Here is a 21,191-nt window from a genome sequence, read left to right as displayed (position 1 = left end):
TATTGATGACTATGGATGATGAATTAATTAAGTAATTAACTAACAATTAAATTAAATTAAGTAATTTAATTAACTACTAACTAATTGCTAACTAATTAATTAATCATATAGAGTTAGTGGTGAAGGATAATCTAACTATCTATTAATTAATTAAGTAATATAATTAGCTACTAGTTAAGCAATTATTTCTGACTAACTACAAATTATTTCATCATTTTTTGTTCCTGGCACACGATAATCTAACTAGCTACTAACTAATTAATAATCTAACTAACTTATACTTAATGAATAATTTTAGTTATATGTAAGCCACTAATTAAATGTAACCTCCCTCCCTCCCTCTCTCCCTCCCTTCCCCCCCACCCTGTGTGTGTATGCTTGATCTTCTTCTTATTCTCCTCCCCAATCTTCCTCCTCATTCTTCTTGTGTGCCCTCCCATAACAACCATCCTGCCCAACTACTAAGTCTTTTCCACCTCCTACCTACATGCGCCCTCATCTCCTCCTCCACCATTCTTCCTTCCGCCACGTACTCCTCCTTTCTCTTCCTCTTCCTCTTCCTTCCCCATGTGACTATGTCTTCTCTATGTCCTACCTACCTATGCTCCATCCACTACACACCTGCATGCTCATCTCCTCCTCCACCACTCTTCTTTTCCAACATACTCCCCCCCTCTTCCTCTTCCTCCCTTACAATGATTTTATGTATGTGCACCAAGGAAAATAAATAAGCACAACAAAGTTTAGCTGTGAGTAAACAGATGTTCATTAATAGTTTTTAAATTAAGAGTTTTGTTCTTCATTCTCCTCATTATCTATCATTTCTTATGGTTTTCTTCGCTTTATTCTTGCCCTTGTTGGGGACAATAAGTGCAAGTGATGCATTATTGGGTGTCACTATACACTGGTTTGTTCCCTGAGAATCTGGAGGTTGCTAAGGCATTTGCAAACTTTCCTTGTGGTCATTGAGATTCTAACCTTAGTAAGAGAAGCATTGACCCCCTTGCATATCGGGAGCTCAAGGTCTCGTATAATGCAATCCTTCAAAATAGGATTCATCATTGACTAAAAGCTATGTGAAGGCATTCCAAATTGCATATCCATCTATAGAATATGTTGCAAATAACATGGTGCATCGGGGGGGGGGGGGCAAACTTGGAAGACTTGAGATTTGACTATCCAAAAAGATCTGTGGATGCAATTCCATGACAATGTTGCCGTTTGAGTCTTGGGTGTATTGTCAGAAAGCTATCGCTCCATGCCTACAAAATAAGACAAGTATTTGATTACATTATACTATATGTTTACAAGTATACATAGAGAGAAAAGTCAAATTGTACCTAGCTTCTTCTTTATGCTTTATCCTCATCCTCACACTTTCTACTAAGTGTTTGAAGTTTGCAACAAATTTCTTTAAGAGTCACATTTGAGTTTTGAGGTGTATAAAGTTGAGAAAGTTTTGAGCTTAGAATTGATCCAATAATGTTTGTTTTGATATATTACTTTCTCAACTTTCTTAGTCCATTATAACTATAATTAGTAAGGATATTAAGATATTAAGTATAAAGTAAAAATTGTATAGTGCCACAATCAAAACTAGAAACAAAATAACCTCTTACTACAAGGGTGGGATTTAACTCATACACATCAAAACTGAAATTAAAATTTCTCATCATAGTGCATGAAGAATTTCATGAACATATTCCCAATAACCAAAAACTAGCCTACATAGCTACTCCAAAAATTTTAGCTCAATTGAAGATTGTCACACACACACACACACACACACAGAACATATGTAGATGATCATTGAATATCACAAAGCAAAAATCTTGTGATGATGTGATTTTCAACAAGTAGAGATATAGAGGACAAGTGAGAGCTTTCATTAACTACACAAGTAGTTTTGATGATGTTGATCTAGAGTCAAGAAGGTGATGTGCCAAGGAGAAGATCAAATGCCAAAGCTCCATATCTAGAAGTAGAAGTCGTCCATGTTGGGTAGGCCAAAAGAGGGAATGTGAAAGTTGGCTCTAACGTGATACAATAAACACTCTTAGTTTTATGTTTCATCCACCATGTGTGGGAACCAACAATCCTGTATTCTAAAGGTCGATTGGCCCACTTAAGTTAAGACCCATATATGTTTATTGATGTGGACACAACAAAATAATGAGTGTTGTCATGACATTGCACGTCCACTCATTGCGAACCTGAGCATTGCGAACCTGAGGTGGACACAACAAAATAATGAGTGGACGTTGCACGTCCACTCATTGCGAACCTGAGGGCGGAGCTTTTCGCCAGTAATTTGATCTCATTAGTCATTGTCATTAGGAAATTGTTTTCCGTCGTGTGTGTCTTTTCGTTTGCATGACACATGAGCATATGTTTGATTGATTGCATTGCATGGATTATAATTTGTATTTTTCAAATCACATGAATGATTGGGCACGAAGTTCTCTTTCAAAACATATTCTTGCTAGGGCACAACCCACATTTTGGTGATAGCTTATATCCTCCAGTCATGAAAATCAAGGTTTTTTTTCACATTCAGAAGAAGAATTTACACATGTACACCATCAAGACCTTCAGAAAGTCTATGATCCAAGCCTTCATTCTCATGAAAGACCACTTGAATACACAATAATAGTAAATGCTATTAAATTGGAGAAGGTTTTTGCTAAGCCATTTATTGGAGCTTTGAATGGACACATGGATGCTATATCTTGGCATAAAGGGGCCGTTAGAGGATTGGCTATATCTAGTGATGGAGAGCGGTTACTTACATGTTTGCTTGAAGGTCCTCATGGTAGTGGTAGAACTGCTATGGCCGCAACAATTGCTATTGACACTGAATTTCCTTTTATGAATATTGTTTTTGGAGAAACAATGGTTGGTATGAGTGAGAATAGCAAGTGTGCAATGATAGCAAAGGTTTTTGAAGATGCATACAAGTCTCCCCTAAGCATTATTATACTTGACAACATTGAGGGGCTTCTTGAATATGTGGATATTGGTTCAAGGTTTTCAAACTTCATCCTGCAGACTCTACTACAATCATTGAAAAGAATAACCCCCTAAGGGACGAGAGTTTTTTGTGATGGGGGCCACTAGTTCTAGTGATGTACTTGCAAAAATGGGTCTGATTGGAGTTTTCAACAACATTATTCATGTGCTAGAGCTATGGTTTTCAACAACATTATTCATGTGCTAGAGCTATGGTCTGTAGACATTGCAAAGGTTTTGGAGCAACTCGACGTGTTTTCAGAAGGTGATTTGGAAAATGTGGTCATTGCCTTACACCAAATACCAATCAAGAAACGACTCATGGTGGTAGATGCTGCTCACGATGATAGCATCACTATGACGAAAACCTTGATGTCAGACAAAGGCGAAATATTGAATGCTTTTTATAAGATTTTTGGAGGCGACATGATTGACATAATCATTGACGTCAATTAACGAAAGCCTTTTTGCGGAAAAGTCATGAGCTTGTAAGTGTAACCATGTGAAGGTGGCGCTATTGATCGAGGTTTAATAAGTTTAAAAGGCGAGTTTCCGATTGGGGAGGGGGATCACATTCTTCGAGAAGCTTCTCAGCATGTTCGCCATCACCCTCTCCATCAAACCTTCAAGTATGTGTGGTGGTGAACTGCAAAATGTCAAAGCTGATCAACACAACCACTTCCCTGTGGCGAGGCTTTTCCAATACGTTTATGATCTGATCTTGCTTTTCACTCTCTTGAAGAGCATATTTGATGTGACCAGTGGCGCTAATGTTTCTCCTTGAAAGCAACATTATATGTTTCTTCATTAACTGCAACATTATATGATTCATCATCAATTGTAACGTCTTATGATTCTAATTGCAACAAAGATATGATTCCAACTGTTTGAATCAACATGTGGGAATGTAACGAATAAGTTGTGAGATCTTGGTAGATAGCCTTGATTCCATAGCATGTGGGAGCATTACTATCATGAAGATTTAGCTATTGTGTATGTGGATGATAAAGCTGATAGAGATAATATTCCAATCTCTAAAAGTGAGCTTTATGGAGAGGCTTGAGCCTCCAACTACACTCTATTTCTTTGATTTATGAGAGCCTGCCACCATCTTATATTTCATTCCTGAACAAAATATGGAGAAAAAGAAGCCTTCAAAGTGAAAATACTCCAAAAGTTAGCCTTCAATTATCAATTGGCAAAGTTGAATGCTGTGTGAGAATTCTTCCTTCTTGGTTCATTGAGCATAAGTACAAAAGCAGCTCGAAAGAAGGTGATGTATGATCTAACTGACTTCACTTTGCTCCCCAATCATCATCAACAACAATCAAAACATCTTCTTCATTATGGTTATCTACGTATACAACGAGTAAACAATAACCTACTTTGAGCTAGCTTGAGGAATATCTTTTGGTTATGTTTCTAACATATCCTCATGAACCCCATTGTCTTCATTGCCAAAGACACTTCAATTTGCCTTTCTTTCATGCATATCCATGGCATATTACTCTCTCTTGTGTTCAAGCTTTGAAAATCGAACATTGAATTTATTCTAAACTATCCTTTGAGTGTATCAAACCAAGAATTCTATGTTTTAGATCTTGTGTTATGATATATTGAGAAGATGGAAATCCTTGTTTCCCATCATGTCCATATCTATATTCAATTGAATGTGAATCCTAACCATTCTTTTTACTTCAAGTATTTATCTTGAGTTGAGTACTCTTTATCATCCAATATTCCATCTCGTAAAGTGACTTTCACGAACTTCCGCATGTATTTCATGCGATAGCATCCACTTGATATGTTTTAACCAATCAAAAGTACTTATTTTGGGGTTGTGGTCCGCTTTCCTTTACGCACTGGAGAGGACATGACATATTGTTCACTTTGCTAAACTTATGAACTCCATGCCCACTTTCGGATGGGAAGTCTCCCCCTGCTCACTTCATAAAGTGAGAGAGAGAGGTGCATGTACTGTGTGTAAGAAATCAAAACAATGATATGTTCATTATGTTTCAATAATTTACAAAGTGTGTTCTTTAGATGGTGTGGAAACGTTCTGCGCTCATATAAGTGTGCAATTGCAAGAAGTGCCCACAGAGAGGCTTGGGTGCCCATCACTTGGTATGTAAACATGTTGCGCGCATATTTGTGCCCAATTTGAAGAAGTGCTTAGGGGGAGGGTTAGATGTCCGTCACTTGCTATGCAAGAGCTTTGGGAGGGTGCGTTTGATGTGCCCTCGTAATACACATGGCAGAGAACTACGCAGCGTGTTGAGAACTACACAATATTATGTTCCTCATTGGCTTGCAGAGTATGTGATTTCAATTCGACATGCTCACAGTCGCGTTCTGCAGCGCTGGTCACCATATCGTCCCTCTCTGTCTTCTTCCAATTGCGGCGCTGACACAGTCCAACGACATGAGGAGGACGAGGAGAAGAAGAAGTATGAAGAGGAAGAAGAGGAGGAGGGGGGAAAACGTACAAAGCAGGAGGAGGAAGGCAAGGCATCCATCAGAACAGGAGTGGCCCTCTCACAGGGAACATCTATCGTATGCAGAGGGCCAGCCATACGAATTCCTTCCTTGAATTGAAATGCTCGTAACTCAGAGATGCAACAGGATTCCAAATTATGGAAGTTTATGCATGTCCTGGTCGGCTTGTCACCTCGCTCAAGGCGTGTATTAAACGAAGAGATCTGCTCACGGGCAGCAGAATACATGAGCATATCATCAGAGCTGGGCTGCTGCAAAAGAATGCCTCTCTTGGTAGTTTCCTGGTTGGTCTGTATGCCAAATGTGGTTCACTTGCAAAAGCACAAGAAGTGTTTGACAAACTCCCTTCTCGGGATGTGATTACATGGAATGCGCTTATCACAGCTTATGCTCAACGTGGACAGGCCAAGCAAGCAGTGATGATGTTTGATCAGATGCAACTTGATGGCCTCTCTCCAAGCCCAATCACCTTGGTATGCACTTTGAAAGCTTGTGGCAGTACAGGAGCTGCAGACAAGGGCAAAGAAATACATGCTGAGATTGTCAGAAAGGGGCTGCTAGACAAAAATGTCATTCTAGGCACCGCATTGGTGAATATGTATGCCAAGTGTGGGATGCTTGCAAAAGCCCAAGAGGTGTTTGATGAGCTACCCGTTCGGGATGCAGCTTCATGGAGTGTGCTTATGACAGGTTATACTGAACATGGGCAGGGTGAGAAAGCTCTGCAGTGTCTTGCTCGGATGCAATTGGAGGGCTTGTCTCCAAATGCAGTCACCTATGCATGCATCTTGAAAGCCTGTGCTAGCATAGGTGCTCTAGAGAAGGGCAAAGAAATACATGTGGAAATTGTTAAAGAGGGGTTGCTGAAAGAAGACATTGTTGTTGGTACTGCACTGGTAGATATGTATGCCAAATGTGGATTTCTTTCGAAAGCACAAGAAGTTTTTGACATATTTGTGGATCGGGATGTTGTATTATGGAGTGCACTAATAGCAGGATATTCTCAACATGGTCATGGAGAGCAAGCACTGAAGTGTTACGAACAGATGCAAGTTGAGGGTGTGTCTCCAAACATGGTCACTTATGTTTGTACTTTGAAAGCCTGTGGCTCTATACAAGCTGCAGGTAAGGGCAAAGAAATACATGCTGAAATGATCAGAGAGGGATTGCTGAGAAAGCATATCCTTGTTGGTAATGCATTGTTAGATATGTATGCCAAATGTGGCCTGCTTGCCAAAGCACAGGAAACATTTGATGGTCTTCTGATTAGAGATACAGCATCGTGCAGTGCACTAATAACAGGATATACCCAGCATGGCCAAACTGAGAAAGCACTAAAGTTCTACCAACAAATGCAATTGGAGGGCCTATCTCTGAGTTCTAATATCCACATCTGCATTTTAAAAGCCTGTGGCAGCATGGGATTTGCAGACAAGGGCAAGGAAATACATGCTCAGATTGTTAGTGAGGGTTTGCTTAAAGATGACATCATACTTGGCACTGCACTGGTTGACATGTATGCAAAATCTGGCATGCTTGGAAAAGCCCAAGAAGTATTTGACAATATTTCAGCTCGAGATGTCATATCATGGAGTGCGCTGATTACAGGTTATGTTCAACATGGATATGATGAGCAAGCAGTGATGTGTTTTGAAAAGATGCAGCTAGAGGGCCTCCTTCCAAGTGCAATAATATTTTCTTGCATTGTGAAAGCTTGTGGCAACATAGGAGCTGTTGACAAGGCCAAAGAAATACATGATGAGATTGTGAAGGAGGGATTGCTGGAAAAAGATGTTGTTCTTGGCACTGCATTGGTGGATATGTATGCCAAATGTGGTCTGCTTGCAAAAGCACAGGAAGTATTTGATAAGCTCCCAGTAAGGAATGTAGTGACATGGAGTGTGCTAATGGCAGGATACGCTTTGCTTGGAAAGTCTGACCATGTTTTTTACTTGTTTGACAGAATGATAGAAGGTGTAAAGCCAAATTTAATCACATTTACTATTGTTCTCAATGCATGCACCCACACAGGTCTTGTGGATAAAGGACAGCTGTACTTTGAGAGCATGAGCACAGATTTTGGTCTTATCCCAGCTTTAGAGCACTATACTTGCATGGTGGATCTCTTTGCACGTGCAGGGCACATAGTCAAGGCTGTAGCAGTGATCAAGAAGATGCCATTTGCTGCTGATCTTACAGTGTGGCTTGCTGTGTTGGGTGCTTGTCAAAAACGGGGAAATGTAGAGCTCGGAGAACTGGCCTTTGAACATGTGATGCGGCTGGATGAAAAAGAGGCATCAGCTTACATTTGTATGATTAATATTTATGCAGCAACTGGCAGGCAAGAGGATGCAGACAAAGTTGAAGCTTTGAGAATAAAAAATCAAGCATGGATGAACAGGACACAATCCACATATTGATGCAAGTACATTCATTCATTTTCAATGGCAGATAAAAGGGATACAACATTTATGTGAAGTTAGGGTATCTAACTCACAAAATGTCACGCAAAGTATACCCCTTAGGTACAGTCGTAGATGAGACAGTTCATTTCTAATAGCATTAAGTGAAACCTTAGTCCAAAGGAAGAGTCAAAAGTCATTGTGATATTCCCATTGTTCACATGTTGCTCATGATACCACAAACATGCAAATGGTATTGTTGATATCCTGGTACTGCCACTGCAAAAAAGTTCAGTTCGGAATAAGCTCAGCACAGTTGATCTATTGTTAATAATAGGTCTCTTCAGGTGCTGCATGATCTCAAACCGGTTTATGATAAAGTCAACCCAAGGATGGACATGAAGTTGTCCTTCTGTACTTGTGCAGTTTGGCATTTCATTCCCACAAGATTTGGTGATTTATTAGGTCATAAATTTATCCAGATTTTAACTTGCAGACCAGCAATGTGCATAAAGCTGGCAAACCTGCTCCACAATTTTACAAATAATTGTCCACCCATCAAAATAAATCAGGATATATCTCACTATGATTTTGAACTAGAATGCTATACAGCAGCTGATGTATAATCAATACATGTGCAAAAAATACCTTCCAACCACCTTGCGAGTTGCAATTTCCTATTCTAGGTTAACATCTGTAGAGACTTCATTTCAGCCACTCAAATCCTCTCTGGCCCCCTATATCCATATTCTCACCTACCTTCTGCAGCTTTGGTTGCAGACAGGTGTCGCTAATGCAGACAACTGACCATTAATGGCACTCTTATCCTGACCTTGTGGCCCAGTTGGTGCAGCATATCCTCATCCTTTTAAGTTATTAGATCCTAACCGACATGCTAGCTTCAAGGTCCTCTTCTCCAACGGCCTCCTCTAATTGCTCTCTGGTCCTTGCCCTCTAAACACCTACTGATTTTTTATGTCCTAGGTTCTCCTAAGTATTTAAGTCCTTGTAGACTTCAGTTCGAATTCCAAGGTATACTTTGGCATTGTAAAGCCAAATTGAGCATCCATTATGGTTTGATCTTGATCTGAAAGCTATCTAAGTTGATTGTTTTGCTCAAACTAGCCAAGTATGCCTAGATCTTTTTGACCTCTAGGCTTGGAAGTCATGGCCTCCAAAAGACTAGTGCTCCTACTGCTAGTTGTTTCCTTAAACATGTATGGAGATGATCTTTAGTGAATTACTTAATACCCTTCAAGTTTTGCACACGGTTAGACAGTACTCTTTGATAAAAGATTTAGGGTTCAGTAAGAACTCTTTTCAATCATGTCAAAAGTCATCATCAATACTAGAAATGACAAATAAGTCGGTGCTGAAAGGAAGTTTGAATCTTTTTAAAGATATGAGGTTTTTATTGAAGATGGAGAATAATTGTTTGGAAAGTCATTAGAGCTATAGATTGGAGGAAAATTAAAACAAGGCACTTGGTGTAAACATATGGGCTTTATGATATGATATCCTACATCACACCTCCATTATCAAATCACTTAAAATTCCTTGGAATGAGTTTCCAAAATAAGTCTCCTAAGGCAATTTTACAAGTGCGATTTTTAATACCCTTTTATGAGCAAGCACAAAAGCTTGAAAGTGCAACTTGATAGCATTGGCAAGAACAATTAAGAAGGTGAACTCGTTACTATTCTATGAACAATGTGGACAAGGAAGACACAAGCTACAAGCAAGAATTTTAGATAATATGTAAAGGAGATTGCCTATACCCTACATGACATTTCACTACTAAAAGACCAAATAGATGCTTTAGGGAATAAACCAATGTTTAGGTGACAACTTTCAATTAAAGTACACAAAATGAATCAAGGCAGTTGTACTAGAACTCAGTCAATTTGCATAAGGAAAATGAGGATTAGTCAATAGTATGCAAGGCCATCAATGAGGTTAACCATTGGCTATCAAAGTTGTGTATATGTAGCCAAAAAGGAACTCAAACAAGCAAATAATTTGGAAGTTAGGTGAGAAGAAGGGATTTAGCTTTGCTTAAGTGAGAGGCACTCTAAAATACTAGTATAAATTACTTGTTTATCTCATTTTGCTCACCCACCTTTAGGGGAGTCTTGAGGTCTCAAAAGTGTCTTTTAGGATGTAGAGAGAGTGTGTTCTAGACTAATGGGAGAAAAGCCTTTGTAATAGAACTTCTATTTTTGAAAAATCAAAAAATCATTTTACAAAAAGATATAAAAATAATAATATTATAATTTCTTATTATTTATGTCTATTTTTGGTCTCTTATGATTGTGATTATGATATCCTTTACATTAATAGCATAGGGTCTCAGCTACTTTATGTTAATTAAAAATATGGAATGACATGATAATGGCAATTGAATCTAAATTCAAACCGTAAAAAAGCTTAGTGCTCATCTTTCTTCCCTCCTTTGTCTTCTTCCTCTTGTCTCTTTGCCTCCTTTGTTTCAGCTTGTTTCTCTCTCTCTCTCTCTCTCTCTCTCTCTCTCTCTCTCTCTCTCTCTCTCTCTCTCTCTCTCTCTCTCTCTCTCTCTCTCTCTCTCGCAATGGATACAGAAATTTGACCTCCAACAAGGCGTCCAAGCTCTTAAATCACATTTATATCAATTTCTAATTTATTCCAAGACAATGGAAGATAGATTCCTACTGTTATTAGCAAGGTAACTAGATCACCATATAGTAAGTAAGACATAGAAAAACACAAACGTGTGAGAGCTCTTTAATCTGTGCTTGGAATGGTACATCAAAGATTTCAAATATGGAGCAGAAAAGAACAACATAAAAGAGGTACTAGTACAATATGTATTTATGCATAGAGAGTTATTTTTGGAACCCAAAACCTCAAACCTTCCAGTGCATAGCCTAATCGTAAGTATTTGATTCTTAATGTCTTTCTTTTCTCAAACTTGGTATTAGATTATATTATGAAAAAAATCATTTTTTTTGTAAATGTCTACCCATTTAATATTGAGGAATGGCAACCAGTGGAGTCTATTGTTGATATTATTGATGTTGTGCATGGTTTTATTGGAGAAGAAATACACAATGGTAGGAAAAAATCATAGCTTGCAGAGAATGGGGTATTTTCTTATGACCATTCTTATATTGTCCCATCACAGTACTGTCCATGGGGAGCAATATCATTTCTTCATTTTCTTGATTTTTCAAGCTTTGAATGGCCTCCAACCACTAGTAGGAGCTATAGGTATAGAATGTTTTTGAGATATAGAGAGCATTGAGGCCTAATATCTTAAGCACGCTAAACAAGATCACTTTGTTTATGTCTATTGATGTATCTATTTACTTCTTCTCCAATGTTGAGATAAGAAGATCAAAGGCCATGCTCTTAGTGAAAAGACTAGGATATGTTCATGTCTTGCAATTTTCAAATGAAGGATGGAATACCAGGATAGAAGACAATATAACTTATACAACAAATCATGACTTTGTTTCTTGTAAATACATGATAGCTACTCAAAAGTTCATCCTTAGCTTTTACCACAATAAATGACATTATGTTGATGTCAATCTAGTTGCTTTAAACCAAAACCTTCATAATTTTAGTCAAGATTCTATATTGAATCTTGATGTATGGTTCAGTGAGGATGTTATATAATCCTAAAGGTTAGACCATCATGTAAACTACATCAAGTGAGGGTAGACTTACAAAATGAAGATATTAAATTAGCTATTTTGTATTCTAACTTAACAACAAAAGGATAAGTGTCTACATCAAATTATACATATTCAAGTATATATATGATTCCACTTTTTGAATGACAAACATTTGTGTTGTAAGGTTTTGTAGATATCAAAGAGGAGAGAGAATAACATATGATGCAAGGATATTAAAGAAAATATCTCTTTATGGCTAAAATGAATACAAGCATTGTCAGTGAATCAAATCTCTCTTTGCCTTCATCATGATTGCTACATGAGTATTTGTAAGGCAATACAAAAAAGATATTTCTTCTTGTGAGGATTTTTTCTAAGAGAGACATCCTTTCTAGGAGTTCTTTTGCTGTTGAGTTGCCTTAATTGATAAGGGTATGTATTCACTTGCTACACTTGTTATTACCTCTCCTTCCTTGTCCACTTCCATACTCTCTATGTCTCCCTTTCTTTCTTGATCTTATTGCATGCAATTGGTGATTATATACTTCAAAATCTTTGCTCTTACATATCCGACATGCTCAGTATTGTGATAATCATAACTTTGAATCTATTGTCTTATAAACATTCAAAATCACTCTTAATCCACAACTGTGTGTATCACTTTATAATAGGACTTCTTGAAGGAGAAACTTGAAAGGCCTCTAAGAATCAACAATATCTTCAAAGCTGGTATCCAAGTGGGTAGTAACAAGTCTAAAGCAACACTACAAATAAAGACATTAGCAAATACTAAAGAACTTGCAACAAACTAGAAAACAAGGAAAAATAATTAACAATACATTTTTTCCATGCTATGAATTCCAAAAAGAAATTCAAAAGGATCTCTCTAGCAAGAATGTCGATGTAGATTAGACTCTATTGTCCTCTATAAAGTAAAATTAGTAAATAATGAATATGAAAATAAATCGCCAAAAGTAAGTATGTATAAGAGGCAAACCTTTCAACATATAGGAAAAAGAAATAGAAGTGTGCCACACTATCAAAATATTCAAAAAACCCTTCAACATTTGAAGCAAACTTTGAAAATAGATCCACAAAAAGGAGTGGATCAACAATAAATATACTCTTACCAATATCATTGCCAAGAGAAGTAATGTTTGCACGTATACAAAACAAAGTCCAAAATAAGAGAATAAAGGCTCAACAGTTCTTGAACAAATCAATAAAAACAAAGAGAGGCAAAAGGTCTTACCTCAAACAATAATAAACCATAGAATCTGATCGTTGAATATCCTTCTTCTCCAACATGCTCTTGTCTTGGGGAGATATGGTAAGATAATTCTCTTTCTTTGGATCACAAGAAACATTATCAACCATTTGGCCAAATACTTTTCATGTCCTCTCATAGTTAATTGGGCCAAAAATCCCAATCTTCCTCTTGCAAATCGCATCCTCTCTTTCAATTACCTCTTTTATTTTCTACTCCAAGATTGTCTCTCACTCAGCTACACCTCTAAGTAAGTAACATCCTCAACAATGGGCCCTTTCGACTTTCTATACAAATTTGGAAGAAGATTAGAATCTCAAAGGTTTTACGATCAGTAGAGTGTAAGGACTTCAAAAGTTTGTCAAAATTGTACCTTAGTGTGCTCACCGTATTGAAGTCCTTATTCATCAATGTGATCATGTGTGCATGGATAGTAGCAATATAAACATCCTGCATTAAATCAATGACGAAGTCTTGTCAGCCTCCTATTAAAAAATGATAATTGAAAGTTGCCACTTTTTATGAAGCCCATCAATAGAAGCAACCATGAACAATCTATTAGGAATATCATTTATCACTTTGATGAATGTTGCCTTTAGGATGAGATAGTTGGTTGCCTTTTGAGATTTTTTGTATTTTCCTAAAGCATCTTTGCATGTAAAAACACCTTGACTTCCTCTTTCTCTTCATGGGATGTACTTTGAAAGGTTCATCAACTAGGACAACTAAAGGTTCACCATGATCAAGAGCATCTAGAAGAGTTGATGGCTTCCCATGGTTAGGAATAGTCGGAATGGTTGAAGGCTCATGATTGGGCAAAGTTGAAGCTTCAATGTCATTTGTAGTGCTGTATTGAAAAGGCAAACAAGAATTGATTCCTATTTTTGGCAAGAAGAGAAAAGTGGCACATCACAAGGAGAAGAAATTATGACTCCCGATCATGCTCTCCTTACATTGTATCTGACAAGGAAGATATAACACGAGGAGATGTGTTGTTGTGAAATACAGGATAGCAACAATCCCGCTCTATTAGATGCTTGACTAGAGAGTGTAACGGGGGACTCGAGAGACACAAGGAGACAAAAATGAGTTGTGTGATCTAAACTTATGCTTTATATAGTAATGAGCATGCCAATGTGACATGTCAAGCTCTCATTCAACGAAGATGCTAGGGTTTCCAACATTCAAATCCAACAATCAAAATTATGCTATGTAGCATCCTCGACCTTTAAATGGCCAGATTTTTTCCAGTGGCAAGTACACCTATACAATAACCTCGTTTACTTTTTTGCAAGATTTCTTAACAATTGTGATAATATTTTCCTCTTGTGCTCAGAGTATTGCTCTTCCCCATTACCACAAACCTTCTCCCTATTGTGCTTATGTTTTCTCTTTGCTTTTTGCAGTTCCAATACAAAGCGATTGAGCCACTTCTTGGATTCTCCAGCAACTCTCCTCATGTTATATTGGCAAAATTGTTGACATCTTCAACTAACCCCTCTGGAAGATCGATACAAAGTGAGTAGCATGCATGGATTTCCATGGTCTCTAGTGCGTGCACCATATTTGATTAGAAGTTCTGTTTGTGCATCTCTTTCTTGGGCTATTTTCCTCTTCCTCCATTTGTGCATCTTGAGGTTGTCATATCGGAAGACACAACATCCTTGCGCATTTCCTCTACCAAAGGATTGAGTCTAAAAGGGAAAGTAAGGATGTCATTCACAATAGCACGTGTTTATGGATTGAACAAAACTTAAGCACAAAGAAATCAGCTAAGGGAAAGGAAGGCTTGGCCTTGCTGATGTACTTTTAACTGCATCTCCATGTTCTGCAGGAAGTACAAGATATCAAGGAGGAATCCTAGAAAAGGAAAATTCACTCCGAGGATCCTAGGACTCACCAGATTATAGAAATCACACCCCTTGAAAGGGTTTTGGAATTTCTTATTCAGACTAGTATTGAATTGTCATTTTACCCAATTGCTAGGGAAATATTTGACCCTAAATGGGATCTGGATCAAGTGGTAAATTATTCTAAAGACTTTTGCAAGGAGGACTATACAGTGTTTAAACATTTAGTATGGTTAATAGTGCAAATGAACTCAAAAGAATTTGTTCACACAACAATTGGAAATTCACCTACAAAGAAGACATTGTTTACAAAGAAGTCTAGTACCATTCTTTGGACAAATTTTATGGGTCAAATATTATATGCCATCTTGACCCAATGAAATGGAGGCTTGTGTCGAAGTATGACGCATTCATTGTGTATAATCTTATGAAGTATCCAGTTAGATCTGATGGGCAACATGTGGAGGTAGTGAAATTCTCTAGCTATTGCTTGCTTAAAGAGTTAATGGGATGACAATGATGTAGATGACTAGGTGGACCCTCAAATGGAAGAATTTGTCACAAAGAATCTAGATGTTGCTCAATTTAAAGGTGAAAATATTATTGAAGAAAGTTGTATGGAGATCCTCGAAGTATCTAACTCCCCATCAAGCTTTATTATATCTTCTCTATCAACATTTTCCATGAAAGACAAGGAGTACATACTATCATCTGCTATCCAAAGGTTCTTTAATTTGAGAGAGGATTATTGTTTGGCAGTTATTACAAAGGCTTCTATAGATACCAATGGGATACTTGATGTTGAAAATGAGTCCAATGATGAATTTATTTTATTAGATATACAAATGTTAGATAACAAGTTTATTGATGCGCATGAGGCCTTATTTCTTTGTTTGAGCAATGAAAAAGATACTGAAAAGGAGTTACAAACAATAATAAGGAATTTGACCAACTTTAATGGAGACTTGGAAGAGAATATTTTCAATTTTGGGAGAGAAGAATAAGAGTATATAAAGGAACTCAAATACATTAAGGAAACATCATCGATTAACTTTGGAATCCAAGTAAGCTTGAGAATGATGAAAATTAAATGGTAATACTTTGTTTATTTTTCGTGAGAATCCATTGATATGTTACATCTCCTTTTCATCTAATATTATTTTTTCCCATTTTGGACATTGTAGTGCACTTGGAAATTATCTAGCTAGGATTGATCCCCATGTTCTTTGATTTTGCATAACACTTTCTTAGAGGAGGTCTCATGGCCCATTCTCTATATAAAAGTGCTTACAAGGCTTCTTGGGATACTTAGGATTACAATATAATGCCCACAAAGTAATGTTTCTAGAAAAAGCAACAAGCATTAGAACTTTTGCTTATGCTCCTAGCTACTCTGCCTCTAGAGCTAGATACTTCCTAGTATTCTTTTGGTAGTAGATCAAATAGATATCAAATCCATAGCTGGCTATAAGAGGAGAAATTTTTCGTGTTATAGAGGAAAGATGATTGAGGAGGAAAAGGGTGTAAGAGATGTTAAAAGCTAGCTCTATGTACCAATATCTTTAAAATACTATGTCTCCACGCCATCAGAAACTCGGCCATGCAACATCTGCCTCTCAGAGCTCTGCCTTTTCATGCAATAAAGGATCAAGATTTGGCATGCGAAAGTTGACGGCAGAGGGAGATGGCTCTACTGGTGATGAAACACAGAGAAGACGACGGAGGGGGATTGCTCTACTGGTGACAAAGCACAGAGAAGATGACAGAGGAAGTCCAGAAGCCTACAACGAAGCTGACGACGGAAGACTAATCTGGGAAGGAGGGGAAACAGAGTATTCGGGGTAGAGAAACATGAGAATGCAGGGTGGGTGGATCGATGAGCACTGCATCAGCAACCCAACGAGTGATAAGTAGATGGAGGAGGACCAGAAGCTACAGATGAAATCAAAGCTTTGTAAGATGACGCCACTACGGTGAGCTCGTGATGAGGAATGAATACAAGACTGATTAATGTGTGAGTACAAACGTATGAGTACAAACAATGAAAACGGAGAAGGCCAGAAAATTGTCTTGCGGACGGGAAACGTTAGTTGACAGGATACCATGAGACCTACTGTCACGAGAAGCTTACTGGGCCTTCCTCCCAACGCTTCCCTATCACAGATCAAAGCTGCCTATAAAAAGAAAGCTCTGGAAAATCATCCTGAGCGTCTTCCAGTTGATTTGAAGAAACATGGTGAAGCAGAGCTTAGACAGATTACGGAAGCATACACTTGTTTGAAGGCTGCGGTACATAGTCGATTGAGGAATGCTGAGCAGTGTAGACAGAAATCAGCAAAACTCCCTGCAACAGACTAGAAGTGCATCTACTTCTATCACTCTAGCAACCACGGCTCTCTGTTGTTACAACAAGTGAGCATTGTGATTGTACTATCTCTGCATAGGCAGAGAGAAAATGGAGATAGGGGAGACAAAGAAGGGAGATGGTTCCCTACAACCAGTCCGCGGAGATGGGAGCAATCAATAAACAGTCCTGGAAACTTCAAGAGCAACCCTATCATCGTGCATAGGAGAAGAGGCTATGAACGTGTTTGGACTGGAGATGGCCAATACCTGTTGTCTGAGGGTCTGTAAATTCGTTTTAGACATGTGGACATGAACGACATATCCCTTGATCATCAACTGAAACAAACAGCATTTACTGTTATGATTTTCTCTGTGCTACTTGAAGCATATTCATGGAACTGTTATTCTATTCTCTACAACCAGCAGTAGCAGAATCTACTCATATAATTTTTGACAGAGGACTGGAGTTGCAGAAAACAGAACCAGCACAAATTTCTACACCTCTTTCTGGAATCTAAAGACATAAAATTTTTCTTTTGTGAATGACATCATGACAAGAGAAAATGAGAGATTTTGATTGATGATTATTGCTCAGAAATAGTCCAAACTTTCTATCAAGTGTTCTTTGTATCTTTTCTTGAAGCTCATCAAGAGTACCATTGAAGAATTAATATCAAAAACAATACTTTGAGACTTCAGTTCTTGTATAAACAGAGGCTACTGATTTCAGTCACATTAAAAGACGATTCTTAAAAGAATCTGAATGTATTGAAACAAACAAATGTTACACATGGATAATATATTTATCTGAACTTGTCTGCAAGGTTGTAAATGTCATACTTGGCTAATCTTTTATCCTGAAATTTATCAAGGACTTCTGAAGTTGTGACATTGCTTTCAAAACCCTTCGACATCTTTGGTGAACCTGACGTGAAAGCGTCGCAGAAATTTCAGGATGGGAGATACTTCAGCCTCTATTTCAGCTTCTTCTACAACTCCGGCTGCGTCTACTTCAGCTCCATCAATGACTGCTGCGTCAAGTACTTCAACAGAGGATCTAAAACAGATTTTGTAGAATATGTCCATGTATATGCAGCTCCAAAATCAGCAAACACAATTGTATATGCAGCAGCAACAACAATTGCATCAACAGCAGTTGTCTCAGCAAAGGCAACTCTATTCGGAGCAGGAGAATGCAAACAGCGCGACTAAGGCTATTGAAGCAGTTGAGAGTGAGAAGAAGCTATTTGACGGGCATAATGTTCAGCATATTTGAAGACATATGAGATCAAGATGGGGTTTTCTGGAGTTCCTGCTGGACTTATGAGTAAGTACTTCCTTCGTCTTGTCACACCTGCATTGAGGACAAAAGTGACTGATCTTTTTATTCAAAATACACATTGGCAAGATTTTAAGAAGGCCTTGAAAGAAGAATACTTCCTTGAGGACTTTGGTATGGCTACTCGGCGGTCATTCCGAGAGTGGGTCTACATGCCAAACAAAGGTCTTGCTGCTTCGGAGTTGATTCAAGAATTTGAAGAGAGGTATAATCAACTTGATGCCATTGAACAAAGAGCATTGGATGTTGAAAAAGTTCAGCTTTTCTTGCAAGCTGCAGATCCTGTTCTTCAAGAAGAATTGGGTGAGCTTCTTGAAGATCGCACGAAGCCTATGGGTCTTAAAACTGATTGGCAGGATGCTCAGGATGCAGTCTCGACTTTGACCAAGAGGAGGATATGGGAGACTCGCCTACAGAATGGTTCCATGACACCTACACCATCATCAGTTCCTATGCCTACTTCTATCCCTGTTATTTCTTCTCCGCCTCAGCCAGTTTCTTGGCCTATGCCAGTGCCTACTGTTGCCACTCCACCAATTCCTCCTGTTCCACGACCGATGCCTACACCTTCTGCTCCAAAACCATCCACTCCATCGGTGCCTACCTCTCTTGATGACATAATCAAAGGCATCACAGATTTGACATTGGAGTCAGTCAAAGCGGAGTTGGTGGGTAAGTTGAAGGAGCAGTTTGCTTCGATTGCGCCTGCTGCTTCTTCTAGTGCTCCTACTGCACCTAGGAGTGCTCCTAGTGCTCCTAGGAGAGATCGGAGATGTATTTGGTGTGATAGTATGGAGCATCAGCATTGCAGGGATTGTGACCCTTTCCAGGATGCAAGGAGGCAGAATTTGGTATATTGGGGGCAAGATGGTAAGATTTGGTTGACTGAGACAGGAGCTCCACTTGCTACCAACTTTGGTAAAGGTGGAATGAAGAAGTTAGTGGAGGACATGGCTGCGCGTATTTCTTATGTGACAGCTAGAGGTGATGCTTTTGCATATGGAGTACAAATTGAGAAGGGATCAGAGACTCAGTCCGCACTATGGACTTATGCTATGGAGACTGCAAACAAGGGGAAAATTCAGCAAACTGTTTTGACTACTGCAGGCTCTAGCATCAGATCAGAGACAGGTTGGGACTCGCCTGTTGACAGGTATTCTATTTATGCTTATTTGGCTAAGTCTCATGGTGCAGATGTATTTGTTGAGGAGAAGCGTAAGAGGGATGAAGAAAATCCAAGTGCAGTTAAGAAGACTAGAGGGGGTGAGTTTGTTACTCCACCTACTGCAGGACCGTCTTCAAGACCAGGGCCAGATCGACAGATGGAGGATGCTCAAAAGAGAGAAAAGAGGCAAGAGCCTAGAGAGAGAAAGCAGCCGGGATTCAGATTGATGTCCGATATTGAGACATCTACAGACATGAAGAAAATCTTTAATGATAAGATACTTGGCAGTGAGGTGACTTTCACTATTTCTGAGATTTTGGGCATCTCAAAAAGAGAGTTTCAGGATCAGTTTCAGGAGGTTTTGAAGAGGAAAAGACATGCATTGTCTACCACTGATACACAGGGAGTTTTGATTGGGGAGTTGGATGAGGATGAGGATGAGGTTATGGTTGATAATGCTTCCGTTTTTCCGCAGGTAGAGAAGAGGGTTCAGCCTATGCATTATGCTGAAATTGATGAGCCTGTCATGATACCGCGTAGTCACTTTTCGCGGAGCCATTGGGCTAGGGCAACTACAGAGACGATGGTAAAGATTGGAGAGAAACAGGTGCCTTATGTTGCATTGGTTGATCATGGTTCAGAGATTAATCTCATAGTTCGTGGAGTTTATGAGAGTAACAGATAGCCTATGGATGTAGAGCATGGGTGGCGTATGAGAACCGCCAATAACACTGCAGGTGATTTGTATGCTACCTGTCCTAGTGTCAGGGTTTCTATTGGTGATGTAGAGGAGGATTTTCATTTCTTTGTGCAGGATTCATGCTCTTATCCCATAATTCTTGGTCAGCCATTCATTACAGAGATGCGCATAGAAACTAAGGTCATGGATGATGGATCTGCTTATGCACGGATTCGCAGTAAAGATGGTATGAGAGCAGTTCAGTTTATGACTGTATGTGTGAACCATGTTAGAAACAGGGATACTCTCAGAGATGCACCCTTGCCCACTGTGAGGGATTCGGGTTTTCATTAGGTACCGCCGTTTCGCGAGACGACGGTGGTACAGAGCAGAGGAGATTAGAGTTCTCGCCTCCTGGCAGCGGTGTTTTCTCCTCCGGGTTTGTTGGGATTTCAGCAAACAGTTCGATGAGTTATCAGAAGACTTCTAGGTTGTCTAGAGCTGCCAGGCAGTATATATGCAGGAAGGAGAAAATTTTGAAAAATGCAGGAATTTTGGAGGATGATGAGCACATAGATGGGATGTATGACAGTGTGATTTGTGCAGATACGATGACAGAGATGGAAGATATGGTGAAAACTGATATGCTGAATTGCCATGGTAATGTATTAGTGCAATCCCTGGACATGTTTCATGAAATTGCAGATTTTATGTCACAGATTGAGTCAGAGGCTGAGGTAACTCAGCAAAGAGTGTTGAGTGCTGAAGAAATTCAGCAAACAGAGTTTCTAGCTGGTTATGATCAGCTTTCAGAGAGACAGAGGGCTGAAAATTTTCAGCCAACAGAGTTTATTGCTGAAATATTTCAGCATTCAGAGTTTGGGGCTGTTTCTGTGCAGTCCATAGAGCAGAGGGCTGAGAATATTCAGCCATTGGAGTGCAGAATTGCTGATTTACAGCAAGGTTTATGTAATGCAGA

General features: G+C 38.8%; 1 protein-coding gene across 1 annotated transcript; it reads left to right on the top strand.

Moving 5' to 3' along the window:
* Positions 1-5,115: 5,115 nt before the first annotated feature.
* Positions 5,116-8,918, top strand: LOC148015137 (pentatricopeptide repeat-containing protein At2g33680-like). The gene has a single exon (XM_087665726.1). The coding sequence runs from the start codon at positions 5,646-5,648 to the stop codon at positions 7,926-7,928; it is 2,283 nt and encodes a 760-aa protein (XP_087521852.1). The 5' UTR covers positions 5,116-5,645; the 3' UTR covers positions 7,929-8,918.
* The last annotated feature ends 12,273 nt before the right edge of the window (positions 8,919-21,191 follow it).

The sequence above is a fragment of the Lygodium microphyllum genome, chromosome 24, assembly GCF_053477565.2.
Source record: "Lygodium microphyllum isolate KBCC chromosome 24, Lygodium_microphyllum_v1.1.10, whole genome shotgun sequence".
NCBI classification, from domain to species: Eukaryota; Viridiplantae; Streptophyta; class Polypodiopsida; order Schizaeales; family Lygodiaceae; genus Lygodium; species Lygodium microphyllum.
This window is presented reverse-complemented; position numbering and strand designations above follow the sequence as displayed.